The sequence below is a fragment of the Mastigoproctus giganteus genome, chromosome 12, assembly GCF_048544385.1.
Source record: "Mastigoproctus giganteus isolate SK-2022 chromosome 12, ASM4854438v1, whole genome shotgun sequence".
NCBI classification, from domain to species: Eukaryota; Metazoa; Arthropoda; class Arachnida; order Uropygi; family Thelyphonidae; genus Mastigoproctus; species Mastigoproctus giganteus.
Window position 1 is genome coordinate 114637676 of NC_143586.1, and position 27178 is coordinate 114664853.

The 27178-nt window shown below is 38.7% G+C and overlaps 1 protein-coding gene across 2 annotated transcripts in view; it reads right to left on the minus strand.

The window, feature by feature from the left end:
• Positions 1 to 972: 972 nt before the first annotated feature.
• Pex16 (peroxisomal biogenesis factor 16) overlaps positions 973 to 27178 on the minus strand; it is a 275960-nt gene continuing 249754 nt past the window's right edge. For both annotated transcript variants that reach the window (XM_090386047.1, XM_090386046.1), the window contains 2 exons: positions 10369 to 10433; positions 973 to 1075 (listed from right to left, as the gene is read on the minus strand). In XM_090386047.1, coding sequence (XP_090242173.1) covers positions 1014 to 1075; positions 10369 to 10433 — 127 coding nt within the window. In that variant the 3' untranslated portion in view covers positions 973 to 1013. The remainder of the gene's footprint in view (positions 1076 to 10368; positions 10434 to 27178) is intronic.

The window sequence follows — 27178 nt, forward strand, 5'->3', positions numbered from 1 at the left end:
TTTAAAAAAATGCTAGGTCGAGGATAACTATTGCTACAATGGAGAAATCCAAGAAGAAGAGATGCTGCCGGGAATGGATCTTTCTTTTCATTCCTCGACTGTCATAATGGATGAGACATAGGTTCCACTCTTCAATCCAGAAAGGAAATGTCTCATATGAAGTTTTGAAGAAAAAGTTCCCCTAGCACTTCAGAAAAAACATCCACACAGACTTAATCACATTTGTTTCCATCAGAATGCTTCACCCCACTGTTCTGGAGATGTGCAAAAAATTTTTAAAGAAAACAATATTGAGGTTATCCTTCATACTTGCCTGGCCTTGAACCTAGCAATTTTTAGTTGTTCCCAATGATGGATGCTCTTTGTGACAGAAGACTTCCTAGCCAACAAGCAGCTGCTTCTGCCATTTATCACTGAGCCAAACATACCTTCAAAGAAAGCTTCACAGCTTGGAAGAACACATATGTGAAAACATGTGCAGCTTCGCACACGTTTTTTCACACATGTTCAACACTGGAGACATTTGATCTGATGCTAGCAATAATAATTGTTGATGTATAATAATAATGATGATGAATCACTAGTTAAAAGCATGTGCATCAGAATTGGTTTTTTGATGTAGCACAACCATGAAAGCACACTATTCTTCATTTGTAATAATGAATTGCAATAAATGGCATTGATTTAATTGTATCTCATATAGTCACTACCTTCACAACGAGTTACCATGTATTGCACTAATTCGTAAAGTATTATGCCTTGTGCATTTATTATTTTTATACTTAAGTAATTATACTTAAGTATAAAACCTCTAAAAAAAAACTACTATTAAGCAAATGGCTTAAAATAATTTCATACTTGTACAAACATATTTTTTAAATATAAAAATGCTGAAAATTTCGCTTAATTGGAAGCCACTTGAACTTCATATATACTTCATATAAAAAGGAAAATTTAATAAAGATTTCTTACATTATTTGTATCAAAACAATTTTATCTTATTACATCAAAATTCAAGATGCCCACATGTAGAAATATGTTCTTTGCCATTCAGGTAGGTAATCCATCAGTGGGTCTAGAAGAGAGAGAACTAGGTAAAGAACTTGCTTATATAATATTCAATTAGTTAAGGTAGCTATATTATAAACTTTACAAAAAAGCATCACTTAGAAAAATTTAAAATTAAATTTTATTTTTTTAACACCTGTCATTTTTATTGAAATGTGCTGAGAGAAAAAAAATCACTACGAACAAAGCAAGCAACTGTTCCATTTAAGTTTATAAAACTGTTAAAGTGCACAAAAAATTCAGTATTACACATGCATTAATGTTTTTCCAAAGAAATAATCACGAAATCATTTTATATAATAATTAAAACAGTGGGACATCTATACAGTGGGACCAACTGATGATGTTACCAACAGCAAATGCAAAATGGGAAGCATTCAAAGAATTTATCTTGGAAGCTACTAGGCTTTACATACCAACCAAGAAATATTGTTCAAGGTTTAGGCCTAAATGGATGTCAGATGAACTGACGAGGCATATGGCAGAGAAGAAACATGCATGCAAATTAACACATGACACAGAAAGAAGCCTATGATAGATACAAGTTGATCTGTAACCAAGTTACAAAGGAGGTTAGGCAGGCGAAGGCAGATTACGAGAAATCTTTGGCAAGGGATGCAAAGAAAAACAGCAAAGAGTTCTTTACTTATGTAAACTCTAGAAGGAAGGGGATGAATCAGATTGGACCACTTGATATCGATGGGTCAACTGTTGATGATCCTGCTCAGGTAGCTAACAAACTAAATGAATATTTTGCATCGGCATTCACACATGAGGAGTTATTTAGCGAGGGCAAAGCCAGAGGTGTATTCAACTCTAGCAGTAAGCTAGAGAATCTTCTAATAACTGAGAGTAAAGTGGAGGAGAAATTGTTGAAGATAAACACAAGAAAGGCACACAGGGTGGATGGGATCTATCCAGTTATATTAAAGGAGGCAGCAGAGGAAGTAAGCAAACCCTTAGCCATAATTATGAGAGCTTCCTTGGACTCAGGGGAGGTACCCACAGACTGGAGATGTGCAAATGTGACCCCAATTCACAAAGGAGGATCAAAGGCTGACGCAAGTAATTATAGACCTGTGAGTTTAACTTCTGTTCCAGGAAAATTGATGGAGGCACTAATTAAAGAAGCTGCAGGATCATTTAGACAAGACTTCAGTTATAGCTTGGACACAGCATGGTTTTGTTAAAGGGAAGTCTTGCCTGACCAATATGATTGGATACTATGATGCAGTCACAAAGGAACTGGATGCAGGGAATAACTTTGATATTCCCTGCATCCAGTTATTATATACTTGGATCTTAGAAAGGCTTTTGATACTGTTGCACATGGAAGACTGCTGCACAAATTGGAGCAGTGTGACATTGGAGGCAAATTGCTGCTGTGGATAAAGGGGTGGCTGAGGGGGAGAAGACAGAGTGGTAATCAAAGGACACTGCTCGTCGTGGACTAATTTTACTGTTATTAGTGGAGTCCCTCAGGGCTCAGTTTTGGGTCCATTATTGTTTTCTGTATTCATAAATGATATTGATGATGGTATTTCAAGTTTAATGTCAAAGTTTGCAGACAATACAAAGGTAGGCAGGGTTGTCAAGGACACTACTGACACTATGCTGCTGCAACAGGATCTGGAAAGGTTGAGCAGATGGGCTGAGAGGTGGCAAATGAAGTTTAACATTGACAAATGTAAAGTACTACACATGGGAAACAGCAACCCCAGAGCAACGTATCAACTCTGTGGTACTACACTGACAGTGGTAGAGAATGAAAGGGACCTGGGGGTGGTTGTGCAGGCAGATATGAAGTTCTCTGAGCAGTGCAGACGGGCTGCAAGAGTAGCTCATGGTGTATTGTCAATGATATATAGGAATTTTTCGAGCAGGGATAAGGAGGTGATTATTCCCTTGTATAAGGCAATGGTCAGGCCACACCTAGTATACAGGTCTGGAGGCCTCATTTCAAGAAGAACATGTAGAGCTGCTGGAACGAGTACAGAGAAGGACAACAAGATTAGTGAATGGAACAATGGGGTGCTCTTACGAAGAAAGCTTAAGTTGCAAATTACAGTGTCTGGAGACTAGGCACCAGCGAGGTGATCTGATAGAGGTGTATAAAGCCTTGAATGTTTTGAGCATGCTCAATGCTGATGGGATTTTTCCTCTCGCTCAGAATAATCACCTGAGAGGGCATAAATTCAAATTGAGGAAAGACAGATGTAGGATAGACGAGCGGAAATTTGCCTTTAGCCAGCGGGTGGTTGGTTGGTGGAACAGACTTCCATCCCTTGTTGTGGAAGCAAGTTTTCTACTCTTAGTCTGTTCAAAATCTAGTTTGGACTGATTAATAACTGCTTTGCAATTGTCGCGAGCTTTGGTGTAAGCAGAAAATGAAACTGAAGAATTGGAAACAAACAATTACGATATGCAACGTTCTTCTCGTGAACAGCCTTAGCACATTATTGGAAAACCAAGGTTTAGATAAAGGATGAGATTTTACAGTGGAGTGTGGAATAAGGGATTCCATTCCTACAAGAATAATTTCACTGACACGATCTGAGCAAAAGTTGACATCAGAAGTTTTGAAATAGTAATCTAACCAAGGAAAAACAAGAAAATAAATCTCGCAGGTCATCCCATTTTGCATTTTTGTAAAGCCAAACAATACTAGGTTGAGTATAACCATGAGATAATGTCTCCATTGGAGAAGAGACAATCACCAAATTGTGACCTGAGGTGCCTAAAGGACCTCTGACTTTGACCGTGTACTTGGAAGGGTTGTTTGTGAGAAAAAGATCAAGCGTGTTGGCTGTATAGTTAGGATTGTCCAGTATCCTTGTAGGTGAATGATGTTTGTTGTTTATTTAGTTTTTAGGAGCATTTGCAACTAAGGCCATATTGCTCCGGGGATATGCGGTGGTCATTCCCTGACCTTTCCGTATCCTCCGTATTTGGTGGTCACAGGCTCGAACACCGGCCTAATCAAGAAGCGTGTGCTACGCACTGCTGCTCCTGCCCACTTGGCTATGGAGGCGGCCGTAGGTGAATGAACAATCTGTGCAAGGTTATTAGTAATTGGAAAGACCTCACCATCTCGACCAGCTGGGGCAGTGTGAACAGAAAATGGAAGCCAGCTGGAGTTGTGAACATTAAAATCAGCAAGGAAAATTACCTCACTCTTAGGAAAGTTGGACCGGAGAAAGTCAATTTTAAAGAGAGGAAGTCAAAGAGCTCCAAGTGATTAGTGGAATTGGGAGAACGGTAGAGACAACAGATGAATTTGACACAATGAGGTAAAGAGATTTTAAGCCAGAGAAGATTGAAAAGAGGAGATTCCAAATTATTCCATGAAAGGATGGCACTTCTTTATCTTGTTACAGGCTGTTTGTGTTATCAATAATCAAAAATTAAAATTCAAAATACTGCCTTGTTTCCTGAAATTTGAAAAGGCACATGATCCCTGTACATGATCCCTGCCAATCACATTTACACTGGTATATATATGCAATGGCATTACAATATTGTTGTTGAAAAATGCAACTCACTGTTTAATGGAACAAAAATCCCTTGCATTTGGTGTAGTGTGTATGTATAGTGTAAACCCACAGAGCACACTCCATTGCTGTTTTTGCATGCATGAAAGACAAAGCTGTAGTGTATTATAAAAATCTGCTCTCCTCTTTTTTCCTGTTCTCCACTACACACGTACACATACAATTTCATGCAGACATGACAGCCGTGATACTTCCAGCAGACTTAGATTCCAAGTGTTCTTTCTAAGTAAGCACGCCAAACTTTAAGGTACCGAAGAAGTGGAAATGACCTCAAACAATACATAAGTTGAACTGAACAATGTGGTATGGGTCTTGGATTTGCCAAAGAATTCAGCACAGATCTTAGAATGGTATCAACAAAATGGACTACTTCACAAATGGAGGCTAAAATATCAGTCTCAAATAGCAAAGTGGTTTTTGAAAAAGCCACAAACTAAATAGTCCAGGTTTTTAAGACCACAGATAAAGGAGGAGGCTGTTTTCTCAGTTTTGTGTTTCAAATTAGCATTTTACATTATTTTAGAATTTCCTTGAATTAATGATAAAGTACCACCATAAGTTAGTCAGATGGATCACAAATTAAATGATGCAAGATGATAATTTTGTACTTCTATGTCTCCAAAGTGTAGTTAGCATTCAAGAGTGTTTTTAAAAACATTTTTTACATTTATAAATCAAAGGATTATAAGAAGACTGGCAATATGATTATATCTCAAAAAATTAGGTTACAACACGATCAATTCTGGCTACGAGCTTATTGTGATTGGGTAATGCATCCCTCATTGTTCCAGACGGGAACAACTGAATCTCAGAATATGAAAGAGATACAGGACAGAGATGAGCACGACACTAGATTTGGATGCCCAGGGCCAGATCTTAATATCACTATTGCAAATAAAATTAATTCAAAATGACTAAGAAAATTTATTTCCTTATTTTCCAGCAATTCTTCAATAGCCGTGCAATAACACTGCCTTCAATAACAGTGCACATTTTAGTCATAATGCTGCAATTTAATTGTAAATCTTGTTAGTTTATGCATTTGCAAATCCCATTAAGCAAACTTACCAAGTACATAAGTTACAAATTTCATAAAAATCTAAAAAGATTCCACTTCTTTCATTCATATCTATGCATTTTATTTAGATTGTTATATCACCGAATAACATGAATACTGAACTGTCAAATCTAAATTTTATGATTGAAGAAAAGAGAAAGAATGTTACTGTAGAAACATGGCATATAAAGTGTCCTGTTACCTTGTAACAGAACACTTTTGTCATTTCACAACAAATTGTTTTTCAAAAACAATTTGATGCAATTCTTTCGGTTTATGTTTCTTATGTGTACATTTATTTTTCCCAACTCCCTGTACATCTTGGTAACAGTGACTGATGGGCACCTTCTGCATCACTCACAGCTCTGTGTAAGTTGATTTACTTTAGCCAGCAGTGGCACGCACACGTGGGAAATTAAAATGATTTTTAGGGCATAATGAAAAAAATACATACTTGATCATACATTTTTGCTGTTTTCATGCTAATGAAAAAAATACATACTTGATCATACATTTTTGCTGTTTTCATGCTAATAAAAAAAATAAATTTTCTGTTTATACTACGGGACGACCAAACAGTCAGAGGAGTTTACAAGATACACAGAATACAAGAAACAGCACTGTATTCAGCAGTCACGGGCTTGAACCCCGGTCACTCAAGGCACGTGTACTTATGCACCCGTGCGCCTGACCACTAGGCTATGGTGCCTTTTTAATAGTGTTTTCTTTGATTTCCCCACTGTAAATTTTAGAAAAAACTATTAATTAGCGTGAAAACAATGTATGATGATCAAGTATGTATTTTTTTCATTATGCCCACAAGAAACAAGCAGGTGTTGTAGATAGAGTAAAGATTATAAGAATATAGAAATAATTAGTAAAAAGGATAAAATAGGCCTAAAAAAATAATAAATAAATAAATAAATAAAACACAATTTTGGGCCAGTAGTAGGGATTATATTCGCATGGATTTCCTTATATGTTTTCATACTTTTCTCTTCTACATATTGCTTGATTAGAATTAACCTTTTATTCACAGAATTAGCATTTTCATTAGTAGAGGGATATAATGCAAGCTTATGCAGCATCAGCCAAAAAAAAATAACGCTCCCATTTCACCCCTCTGTTTGTTCCAGATACCTATCCAGCTCAGCCTTAAATTTATTTAAACTATCAACTTCCACAACAAAGGATGGAAGTCTGTTCCACCAACCAACCAACTACTTGCTGGCTAAAGGCAAACTTCTGCACATTATCCTACATCTGTCTTTCCTCAATTTGAATTTATGCCCTCCCAGGTGATTATTCTGAGCAAGAGGAAGAATCCCATCAGCATTGAGCATGTTCAAACCATTTAAGGCTTTATACACCTCAATCAGATCACTTCGTAGGTGCCTAGTCTCCAGACACTGTAATTTGCAAAACTTAAGCCTTTCTTCATAAGAGCAACCCTTTGTTCCATTCACTAATCTTGTTGCCCTTCTCTGTACTCCTTCCAACAGCTATACATCCGTATTAAAATGAGGCCTCCAGACCTGTATAGAGTACTCAAGGTGTGGCCTGATCATTGCCTTACAAGGGAATTATACAAGGGGATAACACCTCATTATCCCTGCTAGAAAAATTCCTGTATATCATTGACAGGACACCATGAGCTATTCTTGCAGACTGCTTGCACTGCTCAGAAAACTTCATGTCTGTCTGCACAATTACCCCTAGGTCCTTTTCATTCTCTACCACTGTCAGTGTAATACCAAAGAGTTGATACGTTAACAGTAACCCCAGAGTTGTTACTCTGGGGTTACTGTTTCCCATATGTAGTACTTTATATTTGTCAACGTTAAACTTCATTTGCTCTCAGCCCATCTGCTCAACTTTTCTAAATCCTGTTGCAGCAGCGTACTGTCATTAGTGCCTTAACAATCCTGCTGACCTTCATATCGTGTGCAAACTTGGACATTACGCCTGATATACAATCATCAGTATCATTTATAAATACAGAAACCAACAATGGACCCAACACTAACCCTGAGGGACTCCACTAATAACATTAGTCCATTGATTACCACTCTGACTTCTCCCACTCAACCATTCCTTTATCTATAGCAGCAATTTGCCTCCAATGCCACACTGCCCCAATTTGTTCAGCAGTCTTCCCTGTGCAACAGTATCAAAAGCCTTTCTAAGATCCAAATATATGATATCAAAGTTATACTTTGCATCCAGTTCCTTTGTGACCACATCATAGTATCCAATCAAATTGGTCAGGCAAGACTTTCCCTTATTGGTCAGGCAAGACTTTGTTCGAGGTTTAGGCCTAAATGGTTGTCAGATGAACTAATGAGACATGTGGCAGAGAAGAAAAATGCATGGGATACTTACAAATTAATGGGTGACATGGAAGCCTATGATAGATATAAGTTGGTCTGTAACCAAGTCACAAAGGAGATTAGGCAGGCAAAGGCAGACTATGAAAAATCCTTGGCAAAGGATGCAAAGAAAAACAGAAAAGAGTTTTTTACATACTTGAACTCGAAAAGGAAAGGGATGAATCAGATTGGTCCACTGGATATTGATGGTTCAACAGTTGAGGATCCTGCTCAGGTGGCTAACAATCTAAACGAGTATTTTGCATCTACATTCACGCATGAGGAGTTATTCAGGAAGGAGAATGATGTAGGTAAAGTAAACATTGGCAGTGAGCTGGATGATTTTGTAATAACTGAGAGGAAAGTGGAGGAGAGATTGTTGAGGATAAACATAAAAAAGGCACCTGGGGTGGATGGGATCTATCCAGTTATATTAAAGGAGGCAGCAAAGGAAGTATGCAAACCCCTAGCCATAATTATGAGAGCTTCTTTGGACTCAGGGGAGGTGCCCATAGACTGGAGATGTGCAAATGTAACCCCAATTCACAAAGGAGGATCAAAGGCTGACACAAGTAATTATAGACCTGTTAGTTTAACTTCTGTTCCAGGTAAATTAATGGAGGCACTGGTTAAAGAAGCACTGCAGGATCATCTAGACAAGAATTCAGTTATAGCTCAGACGCAGCATGGTTTTGTTAAGGGCAGGTCTTGCCTGACCAATTTGATTGGATACTATGATGTAGTCACAAAAGAACTGGATGCAGGGAATAACTTTGATATTATATATTTGGATCTTAGAAAGGCTTTTGATACTGTTGCACATGGAAGACTGCTGCACAAATTGGAGCAGTGTGGCATTGGAGGCAAATTGCTGCTATGGATAAGGGGATGGTTGAGTGGCAGAAGACAGAGAGTGGTAATCAATGGACACTGCTCAACGTGGACTAATGTTATTAGTGGAGTTCCTCAAGGTTCAGTGTTGGGTCCGTTGTTGTTTTCGGTGTTTATGAATGATATTGATGATGGGATATCAAGTTTAATGTCCAAGTTTGCAGATGATACAAAGGTTGGCAGGGTCGTTAAGGACAATACTGACGCTATGCTGCTGCAACAGGATCTGGAAAGGTTGAACAGATGGGCTGAGAGGTGGCAAATGAGGTTTAACATCGACAAATGTAAAGTGCTGCATATGGGAAACAGTAACCCCAGAGCAACGTATCAACTCTGCGGTACTACACTGACAGTGGTGGAGAATGAAAAGGACCTGGGGGTAATTGTGCAGGCAGATATGAAGTTCTCTGAGCAGTGCAGACGAGCTGCAAGAGTAGCGCATGGTGTCTTGTCAATGATATACAGGAATTTTTCTAGCAGGGATAAGGAGGTGATTATTCCCTTGTATAAGGCAATGGTAAGGCCACATCTTGAGTACTGTATACAGGTCTGGAGGCCTCATTTCAAGAAGGATGTAGAGCTGCTGGAACGGGTACAGAGAAGGGCAACAAGATTAGTAAATGGAACAAAGGGTTGCTCTTACGAAGAAAGGCTTAAGTTTTGCAAATTACAGAGTCTGGAGACTAGGCACCGGCGAGGTGATCTGATAGAGGTGTATAAGGCTTTGAATGGTTTGAGCATGCTCAATGCCAATGGGATTCTTCATCTTTCTCAGAATAATCACCTCAGAGGGCATAAATTCAAATTGAGGAAGGACGGATGTCGGATAGATGTGCGGAAATTTGCCTTTGGCCAGCGGGTGGTTGGTTGGTGGAACCGACTTCCATCACTTGTTGTTGAAGTTGATAGCCTAAACAAATTTAAAGCTCAACTGGACAGGTATTTCGAACGAACGGAGGGGTGAAATGGGAGTGGTGTGTTTTTTTTTTTTTTTTTTGGCTGATGCTGAATAAGCTTGCTTTCTTGCATCATATGCCTCTGCTAATGCTAATGCTAATGTTAACAAAACCAAGCTGTGTCCGAGCTATAACTGAGCTACCTGAGCAGGATCATTAACAGTTGAACCATCAATATCCAGTAGACCGATCTGATTCATCCCTTTTCCTTCTAGAGTTTATATAGGTAAAGAACTCTTTGCTGTTTTTCTTTGCATCCTTTGCCAAAGATCTCTCATAATTTGCCTAATCTCCTTTGTGACTTGGTTACAGACCAGCCTATATCTATCATATAATATAATATCGGAGAGCCTGATGAAGTCCAGTAAAGATCAAAACATAAGGGAAAAAAGTTATCATTTGGATAAATATCCCTTTGATGAATTTTTTAAAAATGCTACATGAAAATAAATCTATTTTGAAATAAATGCACTTACGAATCACCACACCTAGAAATGGTACATTATCAGCCAAAAATGACAAAAGACGTAGGATCCTAGTCCTGTATAAAATATTTTTAGAAAATTAGTTAACAAATTCATATAAAATATGAATTTATTTTATATGAATATTTTTTGGTTATATTTTTTAAAAATTTTTTCAACACACTACAAGTTATGGGGAATGGGAGAAGGAGAATATTTTGTATAACTTGGAATACAAATGTTTCCATTATTTACCTTCAAATTCATTAATTCATTTCTTATTGTTTAAAGTTTATTATTATTTTTTTATATATAGTCTTAATTTTTAAGTAAAGTAAAATCTTGTTAATACAAACTCGTTTTATACAAAGTACTCATTTATATTAAGCACATAGAATTCCCCTGTGAAAGGATAGGCCAGTCGTTTTCAACCAGGATGTTGCAACATTCCAGGGGTGCCACATAATTTGGGTTTAAGTTACTTAAACTTATTATTATTATTTTTTAAAATTTATATATTTATTTCATTATAAAAGGTGCAGGTTTTTATAATGAATTGTATATATCTGTATATAAACATCAATCTATAATTGATGTTTATTTAATACAGTGGATTCCGGTTATTTGGGCCACCGGTTAATCGGGGCAGCCATTTATTTGGGACAAATCTTAAAAAACAGAACTCAATCGAGAAAATAGCAGGGTTTTCTTCGCTTAATTGGGACAAAATGCCGTTTAATCGGGGTAGGAGACCGCAGCACTGGAGATTACCCTATGGTTGTTTCCGACCGTACCACGTAGTTCGGTCGGATTTCTGGAGGTCACAACCATAAAACAATAAAAACAATTGGCAGTCACCTGTTTATTGGACTTTCCTGTTTGTGCAATCTATCATAAACGGAGAGTAAACTCGATCTTATTGAATTTGCGATAATACCAACAGCTGGAATTCTGTGGGTTATTATGGTATAATGAGTTTACACTTGTTGAAAAAAAGCCGTGAATTAGGGTTGAATTTGAAAGTGTCTGCAATTTTGCCCAGACACGATAGGAGGGAGTATATGATGAGAGCCCTGTCGATCAATTCGGCCCTGGAAGGATTGTGCAAGGCTCAAGGGGTAGAATTTTTTTCAGCCTGGTCTGTACTTGTTAACAGGAGAGACTGCTTCTACAGGGATGGGATACACTTAAATAGAAAGGGTGCAAGAATGTTTGCTGATGCTATCGAGGCAGAGTTAGGTGGGTCGGAAAACTGCTAGATTAGGGGGATACAAGGACTAATAGATTAACAGTAGCCACTGGCAGAGGTGAAAGTGATTCTTGCACTGCTTCTATTGGAATGAGCCGCAACCTGGAAAATAAGACGCAGGATAGTTCAGAGACTGCTGGGAATCACTGGGGTACAAATAAACACATAGGTTGTGTTAGGGTAGCTAAGAAAAAGAACAGGGGCATGTATACTTGCGTGTACACCAATGCTAGGAGTTTGGTAAATAAATTTGATGAATTTGAGGTATTGCTCAAAACATCAAAGGCAGATATTGTGGGGATTTCAGACACGTGGTGTCACACAGTTATAAGGAATGCAGAACTGGAAATTGGGGAGTACAATGTCTACAGAAAGGATAGACAGGGTAGGAAGGGAGGAGGGGTCATGCTATTAGTTAAGAAATACATAAAATCCAAGGAAGTGAAGCCAGTTGCCATTGCTGGCCAGTGCAGTGTTGAGTCAGTTGGTGTGACATAAGCATTGGGAGATCAAAATTGAGAGTAGGAGTGTGCTATAGGCCTAATGACTCAGATGAGTATAATAAGAAACTGTACAGGGAAATAGAATGGGCCAGTAAATCAGAGAGTCTTATAATGGGGGATTTTAATTTCCCAGATATTGACTGCAATTTGGGGGCTGGTCACTCACACACTAGCAAGGCTTTTGTGGATTTATTGGATGATTGTTTTCTACATCAGCATGTTCGGGAGGCAACTAGAGTGAGTAAAACTCTTGATTTGATTATCAGTAGTGATTCTTCATGCATTAAGAATCTGCAGGTAAATGAACCACTAGGTGGCAGTGATCACAGTGTGCTGAAGGGGATTTACTGAAAGAGGTAACTACCATTAGGGGTAAAGGGAAGGGTTATTGCTTTCGTAAAGGTGACTACGATGGACTGAGACAGTATTTAAATTCTATACAGTGGGACCAACTGATGATGTTACCAACAGCAAATTCAAAATGAGAAGCATTCAAAGAACTTATCTTGGAAGCTACTAGGCTTTACATACCAACTAAGAAATATTAGCATTAGCAGAGGCATTTGCAAGAAAGCAAGCTTATGCAGCATCAGCCAAAAAAAAAAAAAAAAAAAACCACTCCCACTTCACCCCTCTGTTCGTTCAAAATACCTGTCCAGCTGAGCCTTAAACTTATTTAGGCTATCAATTTCCACGACAAGGGATGGAAGTCTGTTCCACCAACCAACCACTCGCTGGCTAAAGGCAAATTTCCGCACGTCTATCCTACATCTGTCTTTCAATTTGAATTTATGCCCTCTCAGGTGATTATTCTGAGCGAGAGGAAGAATCCAATCAGCATTGAGCATGCTCAAATCATTCAATGCTTTATACACCTCTATCAGATCACCTCGCTGGTGCCTAGTCTCCAGACACTGTAATTTGCAAATCTTAAGCCTTTCTTCTTAAGAGCACCCCTTTGTTCCATTCACTAATGGACGGAGAACTTCATATCTGCCTGCACAACCACCCCCAGGTCCCTTTCATTCTCTACCACTGTCAGTGTAATACCACAGAGTTGATACGTTGCTCTGGGGTTGCGGTTTCCCATATGTAGTACTTTACATTTGTCAATGTTAAACTTCATTTGCCACCTCTCAGCCCATCTGCTCAACCTTTCCAGATCCTGTTGCAGCAGCATAGTGTCATTAGTGTCCTTGACAACCCTGCCTACCTTTGTATCGTCTGCAAACTTCGACATTAAGCTTGATATACCATCATCAATATCATTTATGAATACAGAAAACAATAATGGACCCAACACTGAGCCCTGAGGGACTCCACTAATAACATTAGTACACGACGAGCAGTGTCCATTGATTACCACTCTCTGTCTTCTCCCCCTCAGCCACCCCTTTACCCACAGCAGCAATTTGCCTCCAATGTTACACTGCTCCAATTTGTGCAGCAGTCTTCCATGTGCAACAGTATCAAAAGCCTTTCTAAGATCCAAGTATATAATATCAAAGTTATTCCCTGCATCCAGTTCCTTTGTGACTGCATCATAGTATCCAATCAAATTGGTCAGGCAAGACTTCCCCTTAACAAAACCATGCTGTGTCCGAGCTATAACTGAAGTCTTGTCTAAATGATCCTGCAGTGCTTCTTTAACGAGTGCCTCCATTAATTTTCCTGGAACAGAAGTTAAACTCACAGGTCTATAATTTCTTGTGTCAGCTTTTGATCCTCCTTTGTGAATTGGGACAATTCATTTGCACATCTCCAGTCTATGGGTACCTCCCCTGAGTCCAAGGAAGCTCTCATAATTATGGCTAAGGGTTTGCTTACTTCCTTTGCTGCCTCCTTTAATATAACTGGATATATGCCATCCACCCCAGGTGCCTTTTTTATGTTTATCTTCAACAATTTCTCCTCCACTTTACTCTCAGTTATTACAAGATTCTCTAGCTTACTGCTAGAGTTGAATACACCTCTGGCTTTCCCCTCGCTAAATAACTCCTCATGTGTGAATGTCGATGCAAAATATTCATTTAGTTTGTTAGCTACCAGAGCAGGATCATCAACAGTTGACCCATCGATATCAAGTGGACCAATCTGATTCATCCCCTTCCTTCTAGAGTTTACATAAGTAAAGAACACTTTGCTGTTTTTCTTTGCATCCCTTGCCAAAGATTTCTCATAATCTGCCTTCGCCTGCCTAACCTCCTTTGTAACTTGGTTACAGATCAACTTGTATCTATCATAGGCTTCTGTGTCATGTGTTAATTTGTATGTATCCCATGCATATTTCTTCTCTGCCATATGCCTCATCAGTTCATCTGACATCCATTTAGGCCTAAACCTTGAACAATATTTCTTAGTTGGTATGTAAAGTCTAGTAGCTTCCAAGATAAGTTCTTTGAATGCTTCCCATTTTGCATTTACTGTTGGTAACATCATCAGTTGGTCCCACTGTATAGAATTTAAATACTGTCTCAGTCCATCGTAGTCACCTTTACGAAAGCAATATCCCTTCCCTTTACCCCTAATGGTAGTTACCTCTTTGAGTAAATCCCACTTTAGCATTAGCATTAGTAGAGGCATATGATGCAAGAAAGCAAGCTTATTCAGCATCAGCCAAAAAAAAAAAAAAAAAAAACAACCACTACTCCGATTGCACCCCTCCGTTCATTCGAAATACCTGTCCAGCTGAGCCTTAAATTTGTTTAGGCTATCAACTTCAACAACAAGCGATGGGAGTCTATTCCACAAACCAACTGCCCGCTGGCTAAAGGCAAATTTCCGCACATCTATCCGACATCCGTCCTTCCTCAATTTGAATTTATGCCCTCTCAGGTGATGATTCTGAGCAAGAGGAAGAATCCCATCGGCATTGAGCATGCTCAAGCCATTCAAAGCCTTATACACCTCTATCAGATCACCTCGCCGATGCCTAGTCTCCAGGCTCTGTAATTTGCAAAACTTAAGCCTTTCTTCGTAAGAGCAACCCTTTGTTCCATTCAGTAATCTTGTTGCCCTTCTCTGTACTTGTTCCAGCAGCTCTACATCCTTCTTGAAATGAGGCCTCCAGACCTGTATACAGTACTCAAGGTGTGGCCTGACCAATGCCTTATACAAGGGAATAATCACATCCCTGTCCCTGCTAGAAAAATTCCTGTATATCATTGACAAGACACCATGAGCTACTCTTGCAGCTCGTCTCCACTGCTCAGAGAACTTCATATCTGCCTGCACAATTACCCCAAGGTCCTTTTCATTCTCTACCACTGTCAGTGTAGTACCACAGAGTTGATACGTTGATCTGGGGTTACTGTTTCCCATATGTAGTACTTTACATTTGTCAATGTTAAACTTCATTTGCCACCTCTCAGCCCATCTGCTCAACCTTTCCAGATCCTGTTGCAGCAGCATAGTATCAGTAGTGTCCTTAACAACCCTGCCAACATTGGTATCGTCTGCAAACTTGGACATTAAGCCTGATACACCATCATCAATATCATTTATAAATACAGAAAACAACAATGGACCCAACACTGAACCCTGAGGAACTCCACTAATAACATTAGTCCACGTTGAGCAGTGTCCATTGATTACCACTCTCTGTCTTCTGCCACTCAACCATCCCTTTATCCATAGCAGCAATTTGCCTCCAATGCCACACTTCTCCAATTTGTGCAGCAATCTTCCATGCGCAACAGTATCAAAAGCCTTTCTAAGATCCAAATATATAATATCAAAGTTATTCCCTGCATCCAGTTCTTTTATGACTACATCATAGTATCCAATCAAATTGGTCAGACAAGACCTGCCCTTAACAAAACCATGCTGTGTCTGAGCTATAACTGAATTCTTGTCCAGATGATCCTGCAGTGCTTCTTTAACCAGTGCCTCCATTAATTTTCCTGGAACCGAAGTTAAACTAACAGGTCTATAATTACTTGTGTCAGCCTTTGATCCTCCTTTGTGAATTGGGGTTACATTTGCACATCTCCAGTCCATGGGTACCTCCCCTGAGTCCAAAGAAGCTCTCATAATTATGGCTAGGGGTTTGCTTACTTCCTTTGCTGCCTCCTTTAATATAACTGGATAGATCCCATCCACCCCAGGTGCCTTTTTTATGTTTATCCTCAACAATTTCTCTTCCACTTTCCTCTCAGTTATTAGTAAATAATCTAGCTCACTGCCAATGTTTACTTCACCTACGACATTTCCCTTCCTGAATAACTCCTCATGTGTGAATGTAGATGCAAAATACTCGTTTAGATTATTAGCCACCTGAGCTGGATCCTCAACTGTTGAACCATCAACATCCAGTGGACCAATCTGATTCATCCTTTTTCCTTCTTGAGTTTAAATAGGTAAAGAACTCTTTTCCGTTTTTCTTGGCATCCTTTTCCAAGGATTTCTCATAATCTGCCTTTGCCTGCCTATTCTCCTTTGTGACTTGGTTACAGACCAACTTATATCTATCATAGGCTTCCATGTCACCCATTAATTTGTATGTATCCCATGCATTTTTCTTCTCTGCCATATGTCTCATTAGTTCATCTGACAACCATTTAGGCCTGAACCTTGAACAATATTTCTTCACTTCAGCACACAACAACACTTCAGCATACTGTGATCACTGCCACCTAGTGGTTCATTTATCTGCAGATTCTTAATGCATGAAGAATCACTGCTGATAATCAAATCAAGAGTATTCCTCCCTCTAGTTGCCTCCCAAACATGCTGATGTAGAAAACAATCATCCAATAAATCCACAAAAGCCTTGCTAGTGTGTGAGTGACCAGCCCACAAATTTCAGTCAATATCTGGGAAATTAAAATCTCCCATTATAAGACTCTCTGATTTACTGGCCCACTCTATTTCCCTGTACAGTTTCTTATTATACTCATCAGAGTCATTAGGCCTATAGCACACTCCTACTCTCAATTTTGATCTCCCAATGCTTATGTCACACCAAACTGACTCGACACTGCACTGTCCAGCGATGTCCACTGGCTTCACTTCCTTGGATTTTATGTATTTCTTAACTAATAGCATAACCCCTCCTCCCTTCCTACCCTGTCTATTCTTTCTATACACATTGTACTCCCCAAATGCCAGTTCTGCATTCCTTATATCTGTGTGACACCAAGTCTCTGATATCCCAACAATATCTGCCTTTGATGTTTTGAGCAATACCTCAAATTCATCAAATTTATTTACTAAACTCCTAGCATTGGTGTACACGCAAGTATACATGCACCTATTTCTATTCTTAGCTACCCTAACACAACCCATGTGTTTACTTGTACCGCAATGACTCCCAGCAGTCTCTGAAATATCCTGAATCTTGTTTTTCAGGCTTCTGCTCATTCCAATAGAAGCAGTGCAAGAATGTCTTTCACCTCTGCCAGTGGCTACTGTTAATCTATTTGTCTTTGTATCCCCCCAAGCTAGCAGTTTTCCGACCCACCTAACACTGCTCGATAGCATCAGCAAATATTCTTGCACCCTTTCTATTTAAGTGTATCCCATCCCTGTAGAAGCAATCCCTCCTGTTAACAAGTACAGTCCAGGCTGAAAAAAACTCTACCCCTTGAGCCTTGCACAATCTTTTCAGGGCCGAATTGATCGACAAGGCTCTCATCATATACTCCCTCCTATCGTGTCTGGGCAGAATTGCAGACACTTTCAAATTCAACCCTATTTCACGGCTTTTTTTCAACAGTGACCTGTACTTGTTAAGCAATTCTGCCAGTCTCCTACTCTTGATATCGTTAGTGCCCACGTGTACAACTATATCACCTTTTGTGCCCTTAAAAGATATCTGCTCTACAACGTCATCAACCTTTGCCCCTGGCAGACATACCCTGGTCCTGTTCCACCTATAATTATTTGTGTCGCCCTTTGATCCTCCTTTGTGAATTGGTTTAGGTTCAAGGTTTAGGCCTAAGTGGATGTCAGATGAACTAATGAGACATATGGCAGAGAAGAAAAATGCATGGAATACATACAAATTAACACGTGACACAGAAGCCTATGATTTTTTGTTACAAGTTGATCTGTAACCAAGTTACAAAGGAGGTTAGGCAGGCGAAGGTAGATTACGAGAAATCTTTGGCAAGGGATGCAAAGAAAAACAGCAACGAGTTCTTTACTTATGTAAACTCTAGAAGGAAGGGGATGAATCAGATTGGTCCACTTGATATCGATGGGTCAACTGTTGATGATCCTGCTCAGGTAGCTAACAAACTGAATGAATATTTTGCATCGACATTCACACATGAGGAGTTATTCAGCGAGGGGAATGCCAGAGGTGTATTCAACTCTGGCAGTAAGCTAGAGAATCTTGTAATAACTGAGAGTAAAGTGGAGGAGAAATTGTTGAAGATAAATACAAGAAAGGCACCTGGGGTGGATGGGATCTATCCAGTTATATTAAGGAGGCAGCAAAGGAAGTACCCATGGACTGGAGATGTGCAAATGTAACCCCAATTCACAAAGGAGGATCAAAGGGCGACACAAATAATTATAGACCTGTTAGTTTAACTTCTGTTCCTGGAAAATTAATGGAGGCACTGGTTAAAGAAGCACTGCAGGATCATCTAGACAAGACTTCAGTCATAGCTCAGACACAGCATGGTTTTGTTAAGGGGAAGTCTTGCCTGACCAATTTGATTGGATACTATGATACAGTCACAAAAGAACTGGATGCAGGGAATAACTTTGATATTATATACTTGGATATTAGAAAGGCTTTTGATACTGTTGCACATGGAAGAGTGCTACACAAATTGGAGCAGTGTGGCATTGGAGGCAAATTGCTGCTGTGGATAAAGGGGTGGTTGAGGGGGAGAAGACAGAGAGTGGTAATCAATGGACACTGCTCATCGTGGACTAATGTTATTAGTGGAGTCCCTCAGGGTTCAGTATTGGGTCCATTATTGTTTTCTATATTTATAAATGATATTGATGATGGTATATCAAGCTTAATGTCCAAGTTTGCCGACGATACGAAGGTTGGCAGAGTTGTCAAGGACACTACTGACACTATGCTACTGCAACAGGATCTGGAAAGGTTGAGCAGATGGGCTGAGAGGTGGCAAATGAAGTTTAACATTGACAAATGCAAAGTACTACATATGGGAAACAGCAACCCCAGAGCAGTGTATCAACTCTCTGGTACTACACTGACAGTGGTAGAGAATGAAAGGGACCTGGGGGTGGTTGTGCAGGCAGATATGAAGTTCTCCGAGCAGTGCAGACGGGCTGCAAGAGTAGGTCATGGTGTACTGTCGATGATATATAGGAATTTTTCTAGCAGGGATAAGCAGGTGATTATTCCCTTGTATAAGGCAATGGTCAGACCACACCTAGAGTATTGTACACAGGTCTGGAGGCCTCATTTCAAGAAGGATGTAGAGATGCTGGAACGAGTACAGAGAAGGGCAACGAGATTAGTGAATGGAACAAAGGGGTGCTCTTACAAAGAAAGGCTTAAATTTTGCCAATTGCAGTGTCTGGAGACTAGGCACCGGCGAGGTGATCTGATAGAGGTGTATAAAGCCTTGAATGGTTTGAGCATGCTCAATGCTGATGGGATTCTTCCTCTTGCTCAGAATAATCACCTGAGAGGGCATAAATTCAAATTGAGAAAAGACAGATGTAGGATAGACGTGAGGAAATTTGCCTTTAGCCAGCAGGTGGTTGGTTGGTGGAATAAACTTCCATCCCTTGTCGTGGAAGTTGATAGCCTAAATAAGTTTAAGGCTCAGCTGCACAGGTATTTCGAACGAACAGAGGGGTGAAGTGGAAGTGGTTATGTTATTTTATTTTTTATTTATTTATTTTTTTTTGGCTGATGCTTGCTTTCTTGCATGAAATGCCTCTACTAATGCTAATGCTATGGAATCTTCAATCATATAAAAAAAATAATTTTCAGAATCTTCTCTTCATTCCTATGTTTAAAGCTTTGTAATTTGTTACTCTGTTCTCACTTGTGCGCATCGTGTTTCTTGCAATTTGTGTGTGCCGTGTTTTTTGTTATTGATTGCTTATCTTTTTACTGTTTTAAATTTTAACCCCCAACCACAAATGTCAACTAGTTTAGTTAGTATGTACATATTACAGTACATATTAATTATTCCAATTATCACGTATATTCTTCTAAATTTCATATATCATTTAATTTTTTAATTGGTAAGGTAATAAAGGATAAATTTGTGCTTAATATATCTTTACTTTTATAGCCTGTGAATAATATTCCTCCTATTTTCGCTAAATAGAATCGCTGTTTAACACGTTCGCTGCCGGTCATCAGTCAGCATGCTATTGTCAATAGCGCGGCACAGAAGGCGGAGACTGTCGCCAGAAGCCGACTGTGTTTCCATAACCAAAAAGCTTGAAAATTGGTAATAAGGGATTGTTCGGTATACCATATCAATATTTAAGTGTCGTATAAGCAGTTTCCAAAAGATTTTGAGATTCACCTGCCAGCGCGTGATAGGCACTGGAGGTCAAATTTGGCTTTAAATGCCGCATCACGCGCTGGCGCGTGACATAAAAACATAATAATATAGTTTGTAAATAATAAAACAAAAAACATGGTAACATTAAGAAATACGTTTTATTTCATACCGAACCAATACAGATTATAAATACTGTGTGTCAGAATGGTACTTATGTATAATTTTCGCACAATCTAAGCAATAGCCGGGTGATCCTTCACAAACTGCAGATATAGATTGTATCCTTACGTTTCCCTTCGGAATAGCTACGTTGGCATTGCTTCCTCAATATCTTTCCACCTTTTCTTTCTTCCCGTGGTTTGAGCACATGTTCCAGTTCAGGTACATGATGCACAGTATGAGGGAGATCAGATGGCTGTTTTAATAAAGATCTGATCACTGATAAACGGAAGTCATAAAGTTGCACCTTGTTATGTGAATATTTATTATAGATATGGTGTGCATTTATCATTATTAGTTGCAAAATATGCATAAATATTTTTGTACGCACCTAATGGTTTTCCTTTCGCAAGGATAATAGGCAAGCATTTGATCTTGCTTGTCAATGCCTGACATAAACCTATTATACTCAATTATAGGCAATGGTTTTGATTTCAGTTCGCCTCGTTTGTTCTGCATTTCCACCATATCATTTTGGTATTCTGTAGATATGTAACTGACATCTCTTCTATCCTTCCACTTAGCAATCATTACACCACGGGCACACCTTGATAAAGTTTCTCCTTTCTTCAGTTTTTTTTCTCGAACCTCTTTCGGAAATGTTTTCCTATTACTTCTGATTGTCCCAGTACAATGTGTTTGTCTGTCAGCGAGACACTTAGCGAGTTCATAGCTATTGTAATAATTGTCCATAAATATGCTATGCCCGACATCTAACATCCCATCAAGTAAGTTCATGACGACTTTTTGTGCATGTCCTTTTCCACCAGAATCATCCAACATACCGGTATACACTTGAAATTTGATAACCATGCCAGTAGGCGTTGTGATCATATACAACTTGATGCCGTACTTATGGCGTTTGTTTTGAATGTACTGTCGAAAAACAAGCCTTCCACGCCACAATATCATAGACTCATCTAAGCTAATCTCACGTCCTGGATAATATATTTCCGACATTCGTTCATTGAACAGATTCACCATTTTCCGAATTTTATATAGGCGATCTCGTGGACATACCTCTTTCTTTTCAGGATTTTTTGCAAAATGCAAGGCCCGCAGTAATAATAAAAAACGATTCCTGCTCATGTTGTCTGCGAATACATGTAATCCGAACAGCTTATTTGTTTTCCAATAATCTTGTATGCGGTTCAGTCGAATGGTTCCCATATGTAAAATTAATCCTAAAAATACCAGCATTTCATCTCTAGTGGTGTCCTTCCATGCATTTATTCGAGAATGTTCTTTATTTTATCTGGGAAGAAGTATTTCATGAGCATAAACATTTGTTTGTGTAATTATTTCATCCAAGATATTGTCGGTTAATAAATGACGAAAGTAATCTATTGGATTCTCACCTGGCACGGGTTGCAGCAAAGACTCGGATTTTGTGAAACGAAACTGTTTCATCGATGTTACGTCATTTTCCCACACGACGTTTTCCAACTTACATGGATCCTGCAGTGAAAGTGTAGCCTCTTCCACAATACCTTCTTCATCTACACTTTCCGAATCCGAAGCGTCCTTTGGAGGGATAAAATCTTCATCATCGTCGTAACTGACGTCACTGGAATATACGTCAGATAAATCCTCCAATATTTCTGCAATTTCTTCATCTGTAAGGGATTTTTTATAGTGCACTTTCCTTCTTTTCGGGCCCGACTGGCCTGCTAAACTGTCATCTGCACAACTCATATTACAAGGCTTTTCCTCACGTCACGTAACAAAATATTCAACACCACATACAACTACATATAGTTTAAACCCTTTACTTGACGCCAAAACAAATATAAACAGCAGAAACACAATGCCAACTGAAGTTGAAAACTTCATACAAAAGTCTAGTGAATCCCGCGCCCGCGCGTGATTGGCTACTGGGTAATGATGCCACATCCCGCGCCAGCGCGTGATCGGCTTTTCAATACTGCTGCGACATCACGCGCTGGTGCGTGATCGGCAGCGAATGTGTTAATAGAATTAAAATTCAATTCACAAACGTGATCACAATGACCGGCGCTTACTACACATCGCATAGTGGACGGTACTTCACTATGGTGAGTTCGTCATAACGCGATTTGATTGTACAGTGAACTAATTGTAAAGGGGGGGGGGGTGCACATTGCATTTTTAACTATTTACGTGAAAATTCGGGTAATTGGGGCAGCCGCTTAATCGGGCCAAAATGCATTAGTCTCGATGTGTCCCAAATAACCGGAATCGACTGTACCTCTATATAAAGAATAAAATTATTATACAGGCAGTTCTTGTTTTACGAGTTCCTTGGTTCAAGAGTTTTTTTTGTCCCAAGTATCAAGTATCAACAAAATCGAAAATATGAACATTAATTGCAAAAAAATGAATGTTAAACCTTCATAAAGCCGCATTCCAAACCACATGCGTAGCTATACAATACAATACAATACATTAAAAATAAATGTAGATTCATTTTCATTTTCTAATTAGATAACAATTTCTAATAAAAAAGATATTCTCTGTATAACGAAATTTCTCTATAACGAATTTTTTCGCTGGATTTCTCAAATTTGTTATAGGGAAGTTCGACTGTGTATATATATATATAGGTAGTTCTCGACTTTACAAGTTAATTTGTTCCTAGCGTGCGCTCTTAAAGTGAAAACTCATAAAGGGGAATTTATTTCCCATAGACATAAGGTTAAAAATATGGGTTACGTTTTCAACAATGCAATTAGTTAGCTTATTAGTTTGTTTAAAGAATGAGTGATTTATCGAAACAAATGAAAATGTATCCTGTAAAATCAAGCAATAATAATAGAGAAATTATTTACAACTTACAAATGTTAAAGAATGTTTATTCTTCATCATCATCGACTAAATGCACAGTCATTGATCACTCATTATTGACTCGGCACTCGTTCGTTTGTTGCACAAGGAGTTGTTGGTTTGTTGCACAAGGGTCAAAAATGCTTCAATAGCGTTTATTTCCAAGATAATCTCTTTTAATTATAAATTTCACAATTGTATGCATAGAATTTTTTAACGGCACACACAAATTGCAACAAACACAATTCGCGTGGAATTACGAGTTTAGGAAGCTTAAAAAAAAAGGAATGAAGAGACGATTCTGAAAATTTATTTATGTTTTTTGTACAATTGAATATTTTAGCATTAGCATTAGTAGAGGCATTTGATGCAAGAAAGCAAGCTTATGCAGCATCAGCCAAAAAAAAAAAAAAAAAACCCACTTCACCCCTCTGTTCGTTCAAAATACCTGTCCAGCTGATCCTTAAACTTATTTAGGCTATAAACCTCCACCACAAGGAATGGAAGTCTGTTCCACCAACCAACCACCCGCCGGCTAAAGGCAAATTTCCGCACGTCTATCCTACATCTGTCTTTCCTCAATTTGAATTTATGCCCTCTCAGGTGATTTTTCTGAGCTAGAGGAAGAATCCCATCAGCATTGAGCATGCTTAAACCATTCAAGGCTTTATACACCTCTATCAGATCACCTCGCTGGTGCCTAGTCTCCAGACACTGTAATTTGCAAAACTTAAGCCTTTCTTCGTAAGAGCACCCCTTTGTTCCATTCACTAATCTTGTTGCCCTTCTCTGTACTCGTTCCAGCAGCTCTACATCCTTCTTGAAATGAGGCCTCCAGACCTGTATACAGTACTCTAGGTGTGGCCTGACCATTGCCTTATAGAATGGAGTAATCACCTCTTTATCCCTGCTGGAAAAATTCCTGTATATCATTGACAATACTCCATGAGCTACTCTTGCAGCCCGTCTGCACTGCTCAGAGAACTTCATATCTGCCTGCACAACCACCCCCAAATCCCTTTCATTCTCTACCACTGTCAGTGTAGTACCACAGAGTTGATACGTTGCTCTGGGGTTGCTGTTTCCCATGTGTAGTACTTTACATTTGTCAATGTTAAACTTCATTTGCCACCTCTCAGCCCATCTGCTCAACCTTTCCAGATCCTGTTGCAGCAGCATAGTGTCAGTAGTGTCCTTGACAACCCTGCCAACCTTTGTATCATCTGCAAACTTGGACATTAAGCTTGATATACCATCATCAATATCATTTATAAATACAGAAAACAATAATGGACCCAACACTGAGCCCTGAGGGACTCCACTAATAACATTAGTCCACGATGAGCAGTGTCCATTGATTACCACTCTCTGTCTTCTCCCCCTCAACCACCCCTTTATCCATAGCAGCAATTTGCCTCCAATGTCACACTGCTCCAATTTGTGTAGCAGTCTTCCATGTGCAACAGTATCAAAAGCCTTTCTAAGTATATAATATCAAAGTTATTCGCTGCATCCAGTTCTTTTGTGACTGCATCATAGTATCCAATCAAATCGTATCCAATCATAGTATCCATTTTAGTAAGGTAAACACATTTCACCATAATAACATAAAAAACCACACAATTCCAGGTATCGGTATTTTTGCAAATGCAATAAGATCGAGTTTAGTACCCATTTATAATTGCTTGCAGTAACAGAAAAGCCCAATAAACCAGAAATGTGCTTTAGAAAAATATCACAAAGGTGTTCAAAATTGATTCTTATAATGGAACATATGTTAACGATGAAAAGTTTAGTGCATTTTAATGATTTGAATTGGTAACTAATACAATTTACAAACCATGCTCACGACCTTTTATATGGCCTTAAGGTCATGCTCGTGACCTTAAAAATGACATTTTAGAGAGATATAAATAGCTTAGTTATACAATAAAAATTTCAACTTCCAAGATCTTGAAACGAATTACCAAAAAAACAATGTGTTATTGGGTTCACATTACGATATTTTAACAATACGATGGTGTCTCCGGAACTGATTAATATCTGTTTAATATGCAGTGCCTCAAGCCATGAGTACTGGCGGTAATCACACGAATAGTCAATGATTTCAATATCCCATCGGGATCATAAAATACATAGAAGCTTTCGTAGACTAAGTGCCTCTTCATCAGCTAGTCCATGAATGGAGGTGTACTTCAGTATATATTGATGGTTACAATAGCAAAATTGATCCCTGACAGGACATTGAAATCGTTGACTATTCATGGCTTGCACTCATGGCTTGAAGCATTGCACATAGCTACCAACAATAGTACTATGAATCGCACAAGGGGAGTGCACTTACATCCTATTATAGAATGTATGGTACTGCAGTGTTGAGCGCTGGCGGTCATCACGTGTACGTAATTCTGTTCTAGGGACACCAGACTATGGACTTTTGCTATTGTATACTGAATACAATATATACTGAAGTACACCATTCACCGACTAACTAATGAAGAGGCACCTCTAAGCTTTTATGTATTTTAACGCTTTTATTATATTATATTTTAACACTTATCTTACTGTATTTTAACACTTTTATCTTAATTTATCTGGTCGTCGCAAGAAATGCGGATGATATGCAACCCGATGCGCAAGACCTGTTTTCTAATAATTCGTTTATGGTTAAACAATGATTGATTTATCCAAATAAATGAAAATGTAGCCTGTAAAATCAAGCAAATTATAATTTAAAGAAATTCTTTATGACTTGCAAATGTTAAAGAATGTTTAATTATCATCATTGACTAAATGCACACTTGGTGATCACTCATTGTTGGTTTGTTGCACAAGGAGTCATCATCTTCAGAAATGCTTCAAGAGGCATTTGTTTCCAAGATAATCTCTTCTCTTTTCTTTATAAATTTCACGATAGCATGCATAATTTACCCTAGGGGTTCACATCTGGTGAGTACGGGCTTGGCACAACTAGGGTCCTGAGCTGGATATCATCATTCTTTTCTTTCTTGGTGATTCCCTTCTACTTTTACACTCTCTCTCTCTCTCTCTCTCTCTCTCTCTCTCTCTCTCTCTCTCTCTCTCTCTCTCTCTCTCTCCTCTCTCTCTCTCTCTCTCTCTCTCTCTCTCATGGTAACTCAATTTTTTTTTGGCTGGTGCAGCATAAGCTGCAGGCTTCCTTGCACCATATGGCTAATAATAATAATAATAATAATAATAAGCATTTTTTAATGGCATGCACAAATTGCAACTAACTAACATGATACACGCAAGTGAGATTGCAACTAATACAATTTGTAGGGAGTAACAAGTTTACAAAGCTTAAAAAAAGGAATGAAGAGGAGATTCTGAAAATTTATTTGTGTTTTATATGACTGCAGTGAAGGGGAAACACATTTCATCATAATAACATAAAAACCCACACAACTTCAGCTATCGGTATTTTCGCAAATTCAATAACATCGAGTTTACTACACATTTATAACTGATTGCACTAACAGAAAAGCCCAATAAACCAGAAAGTGCAAATCGTTTTCATTGTTTTATGGTCGTGACCTCCGGAAATGTGCTTTAGAAAAATATCATAAAGGCTT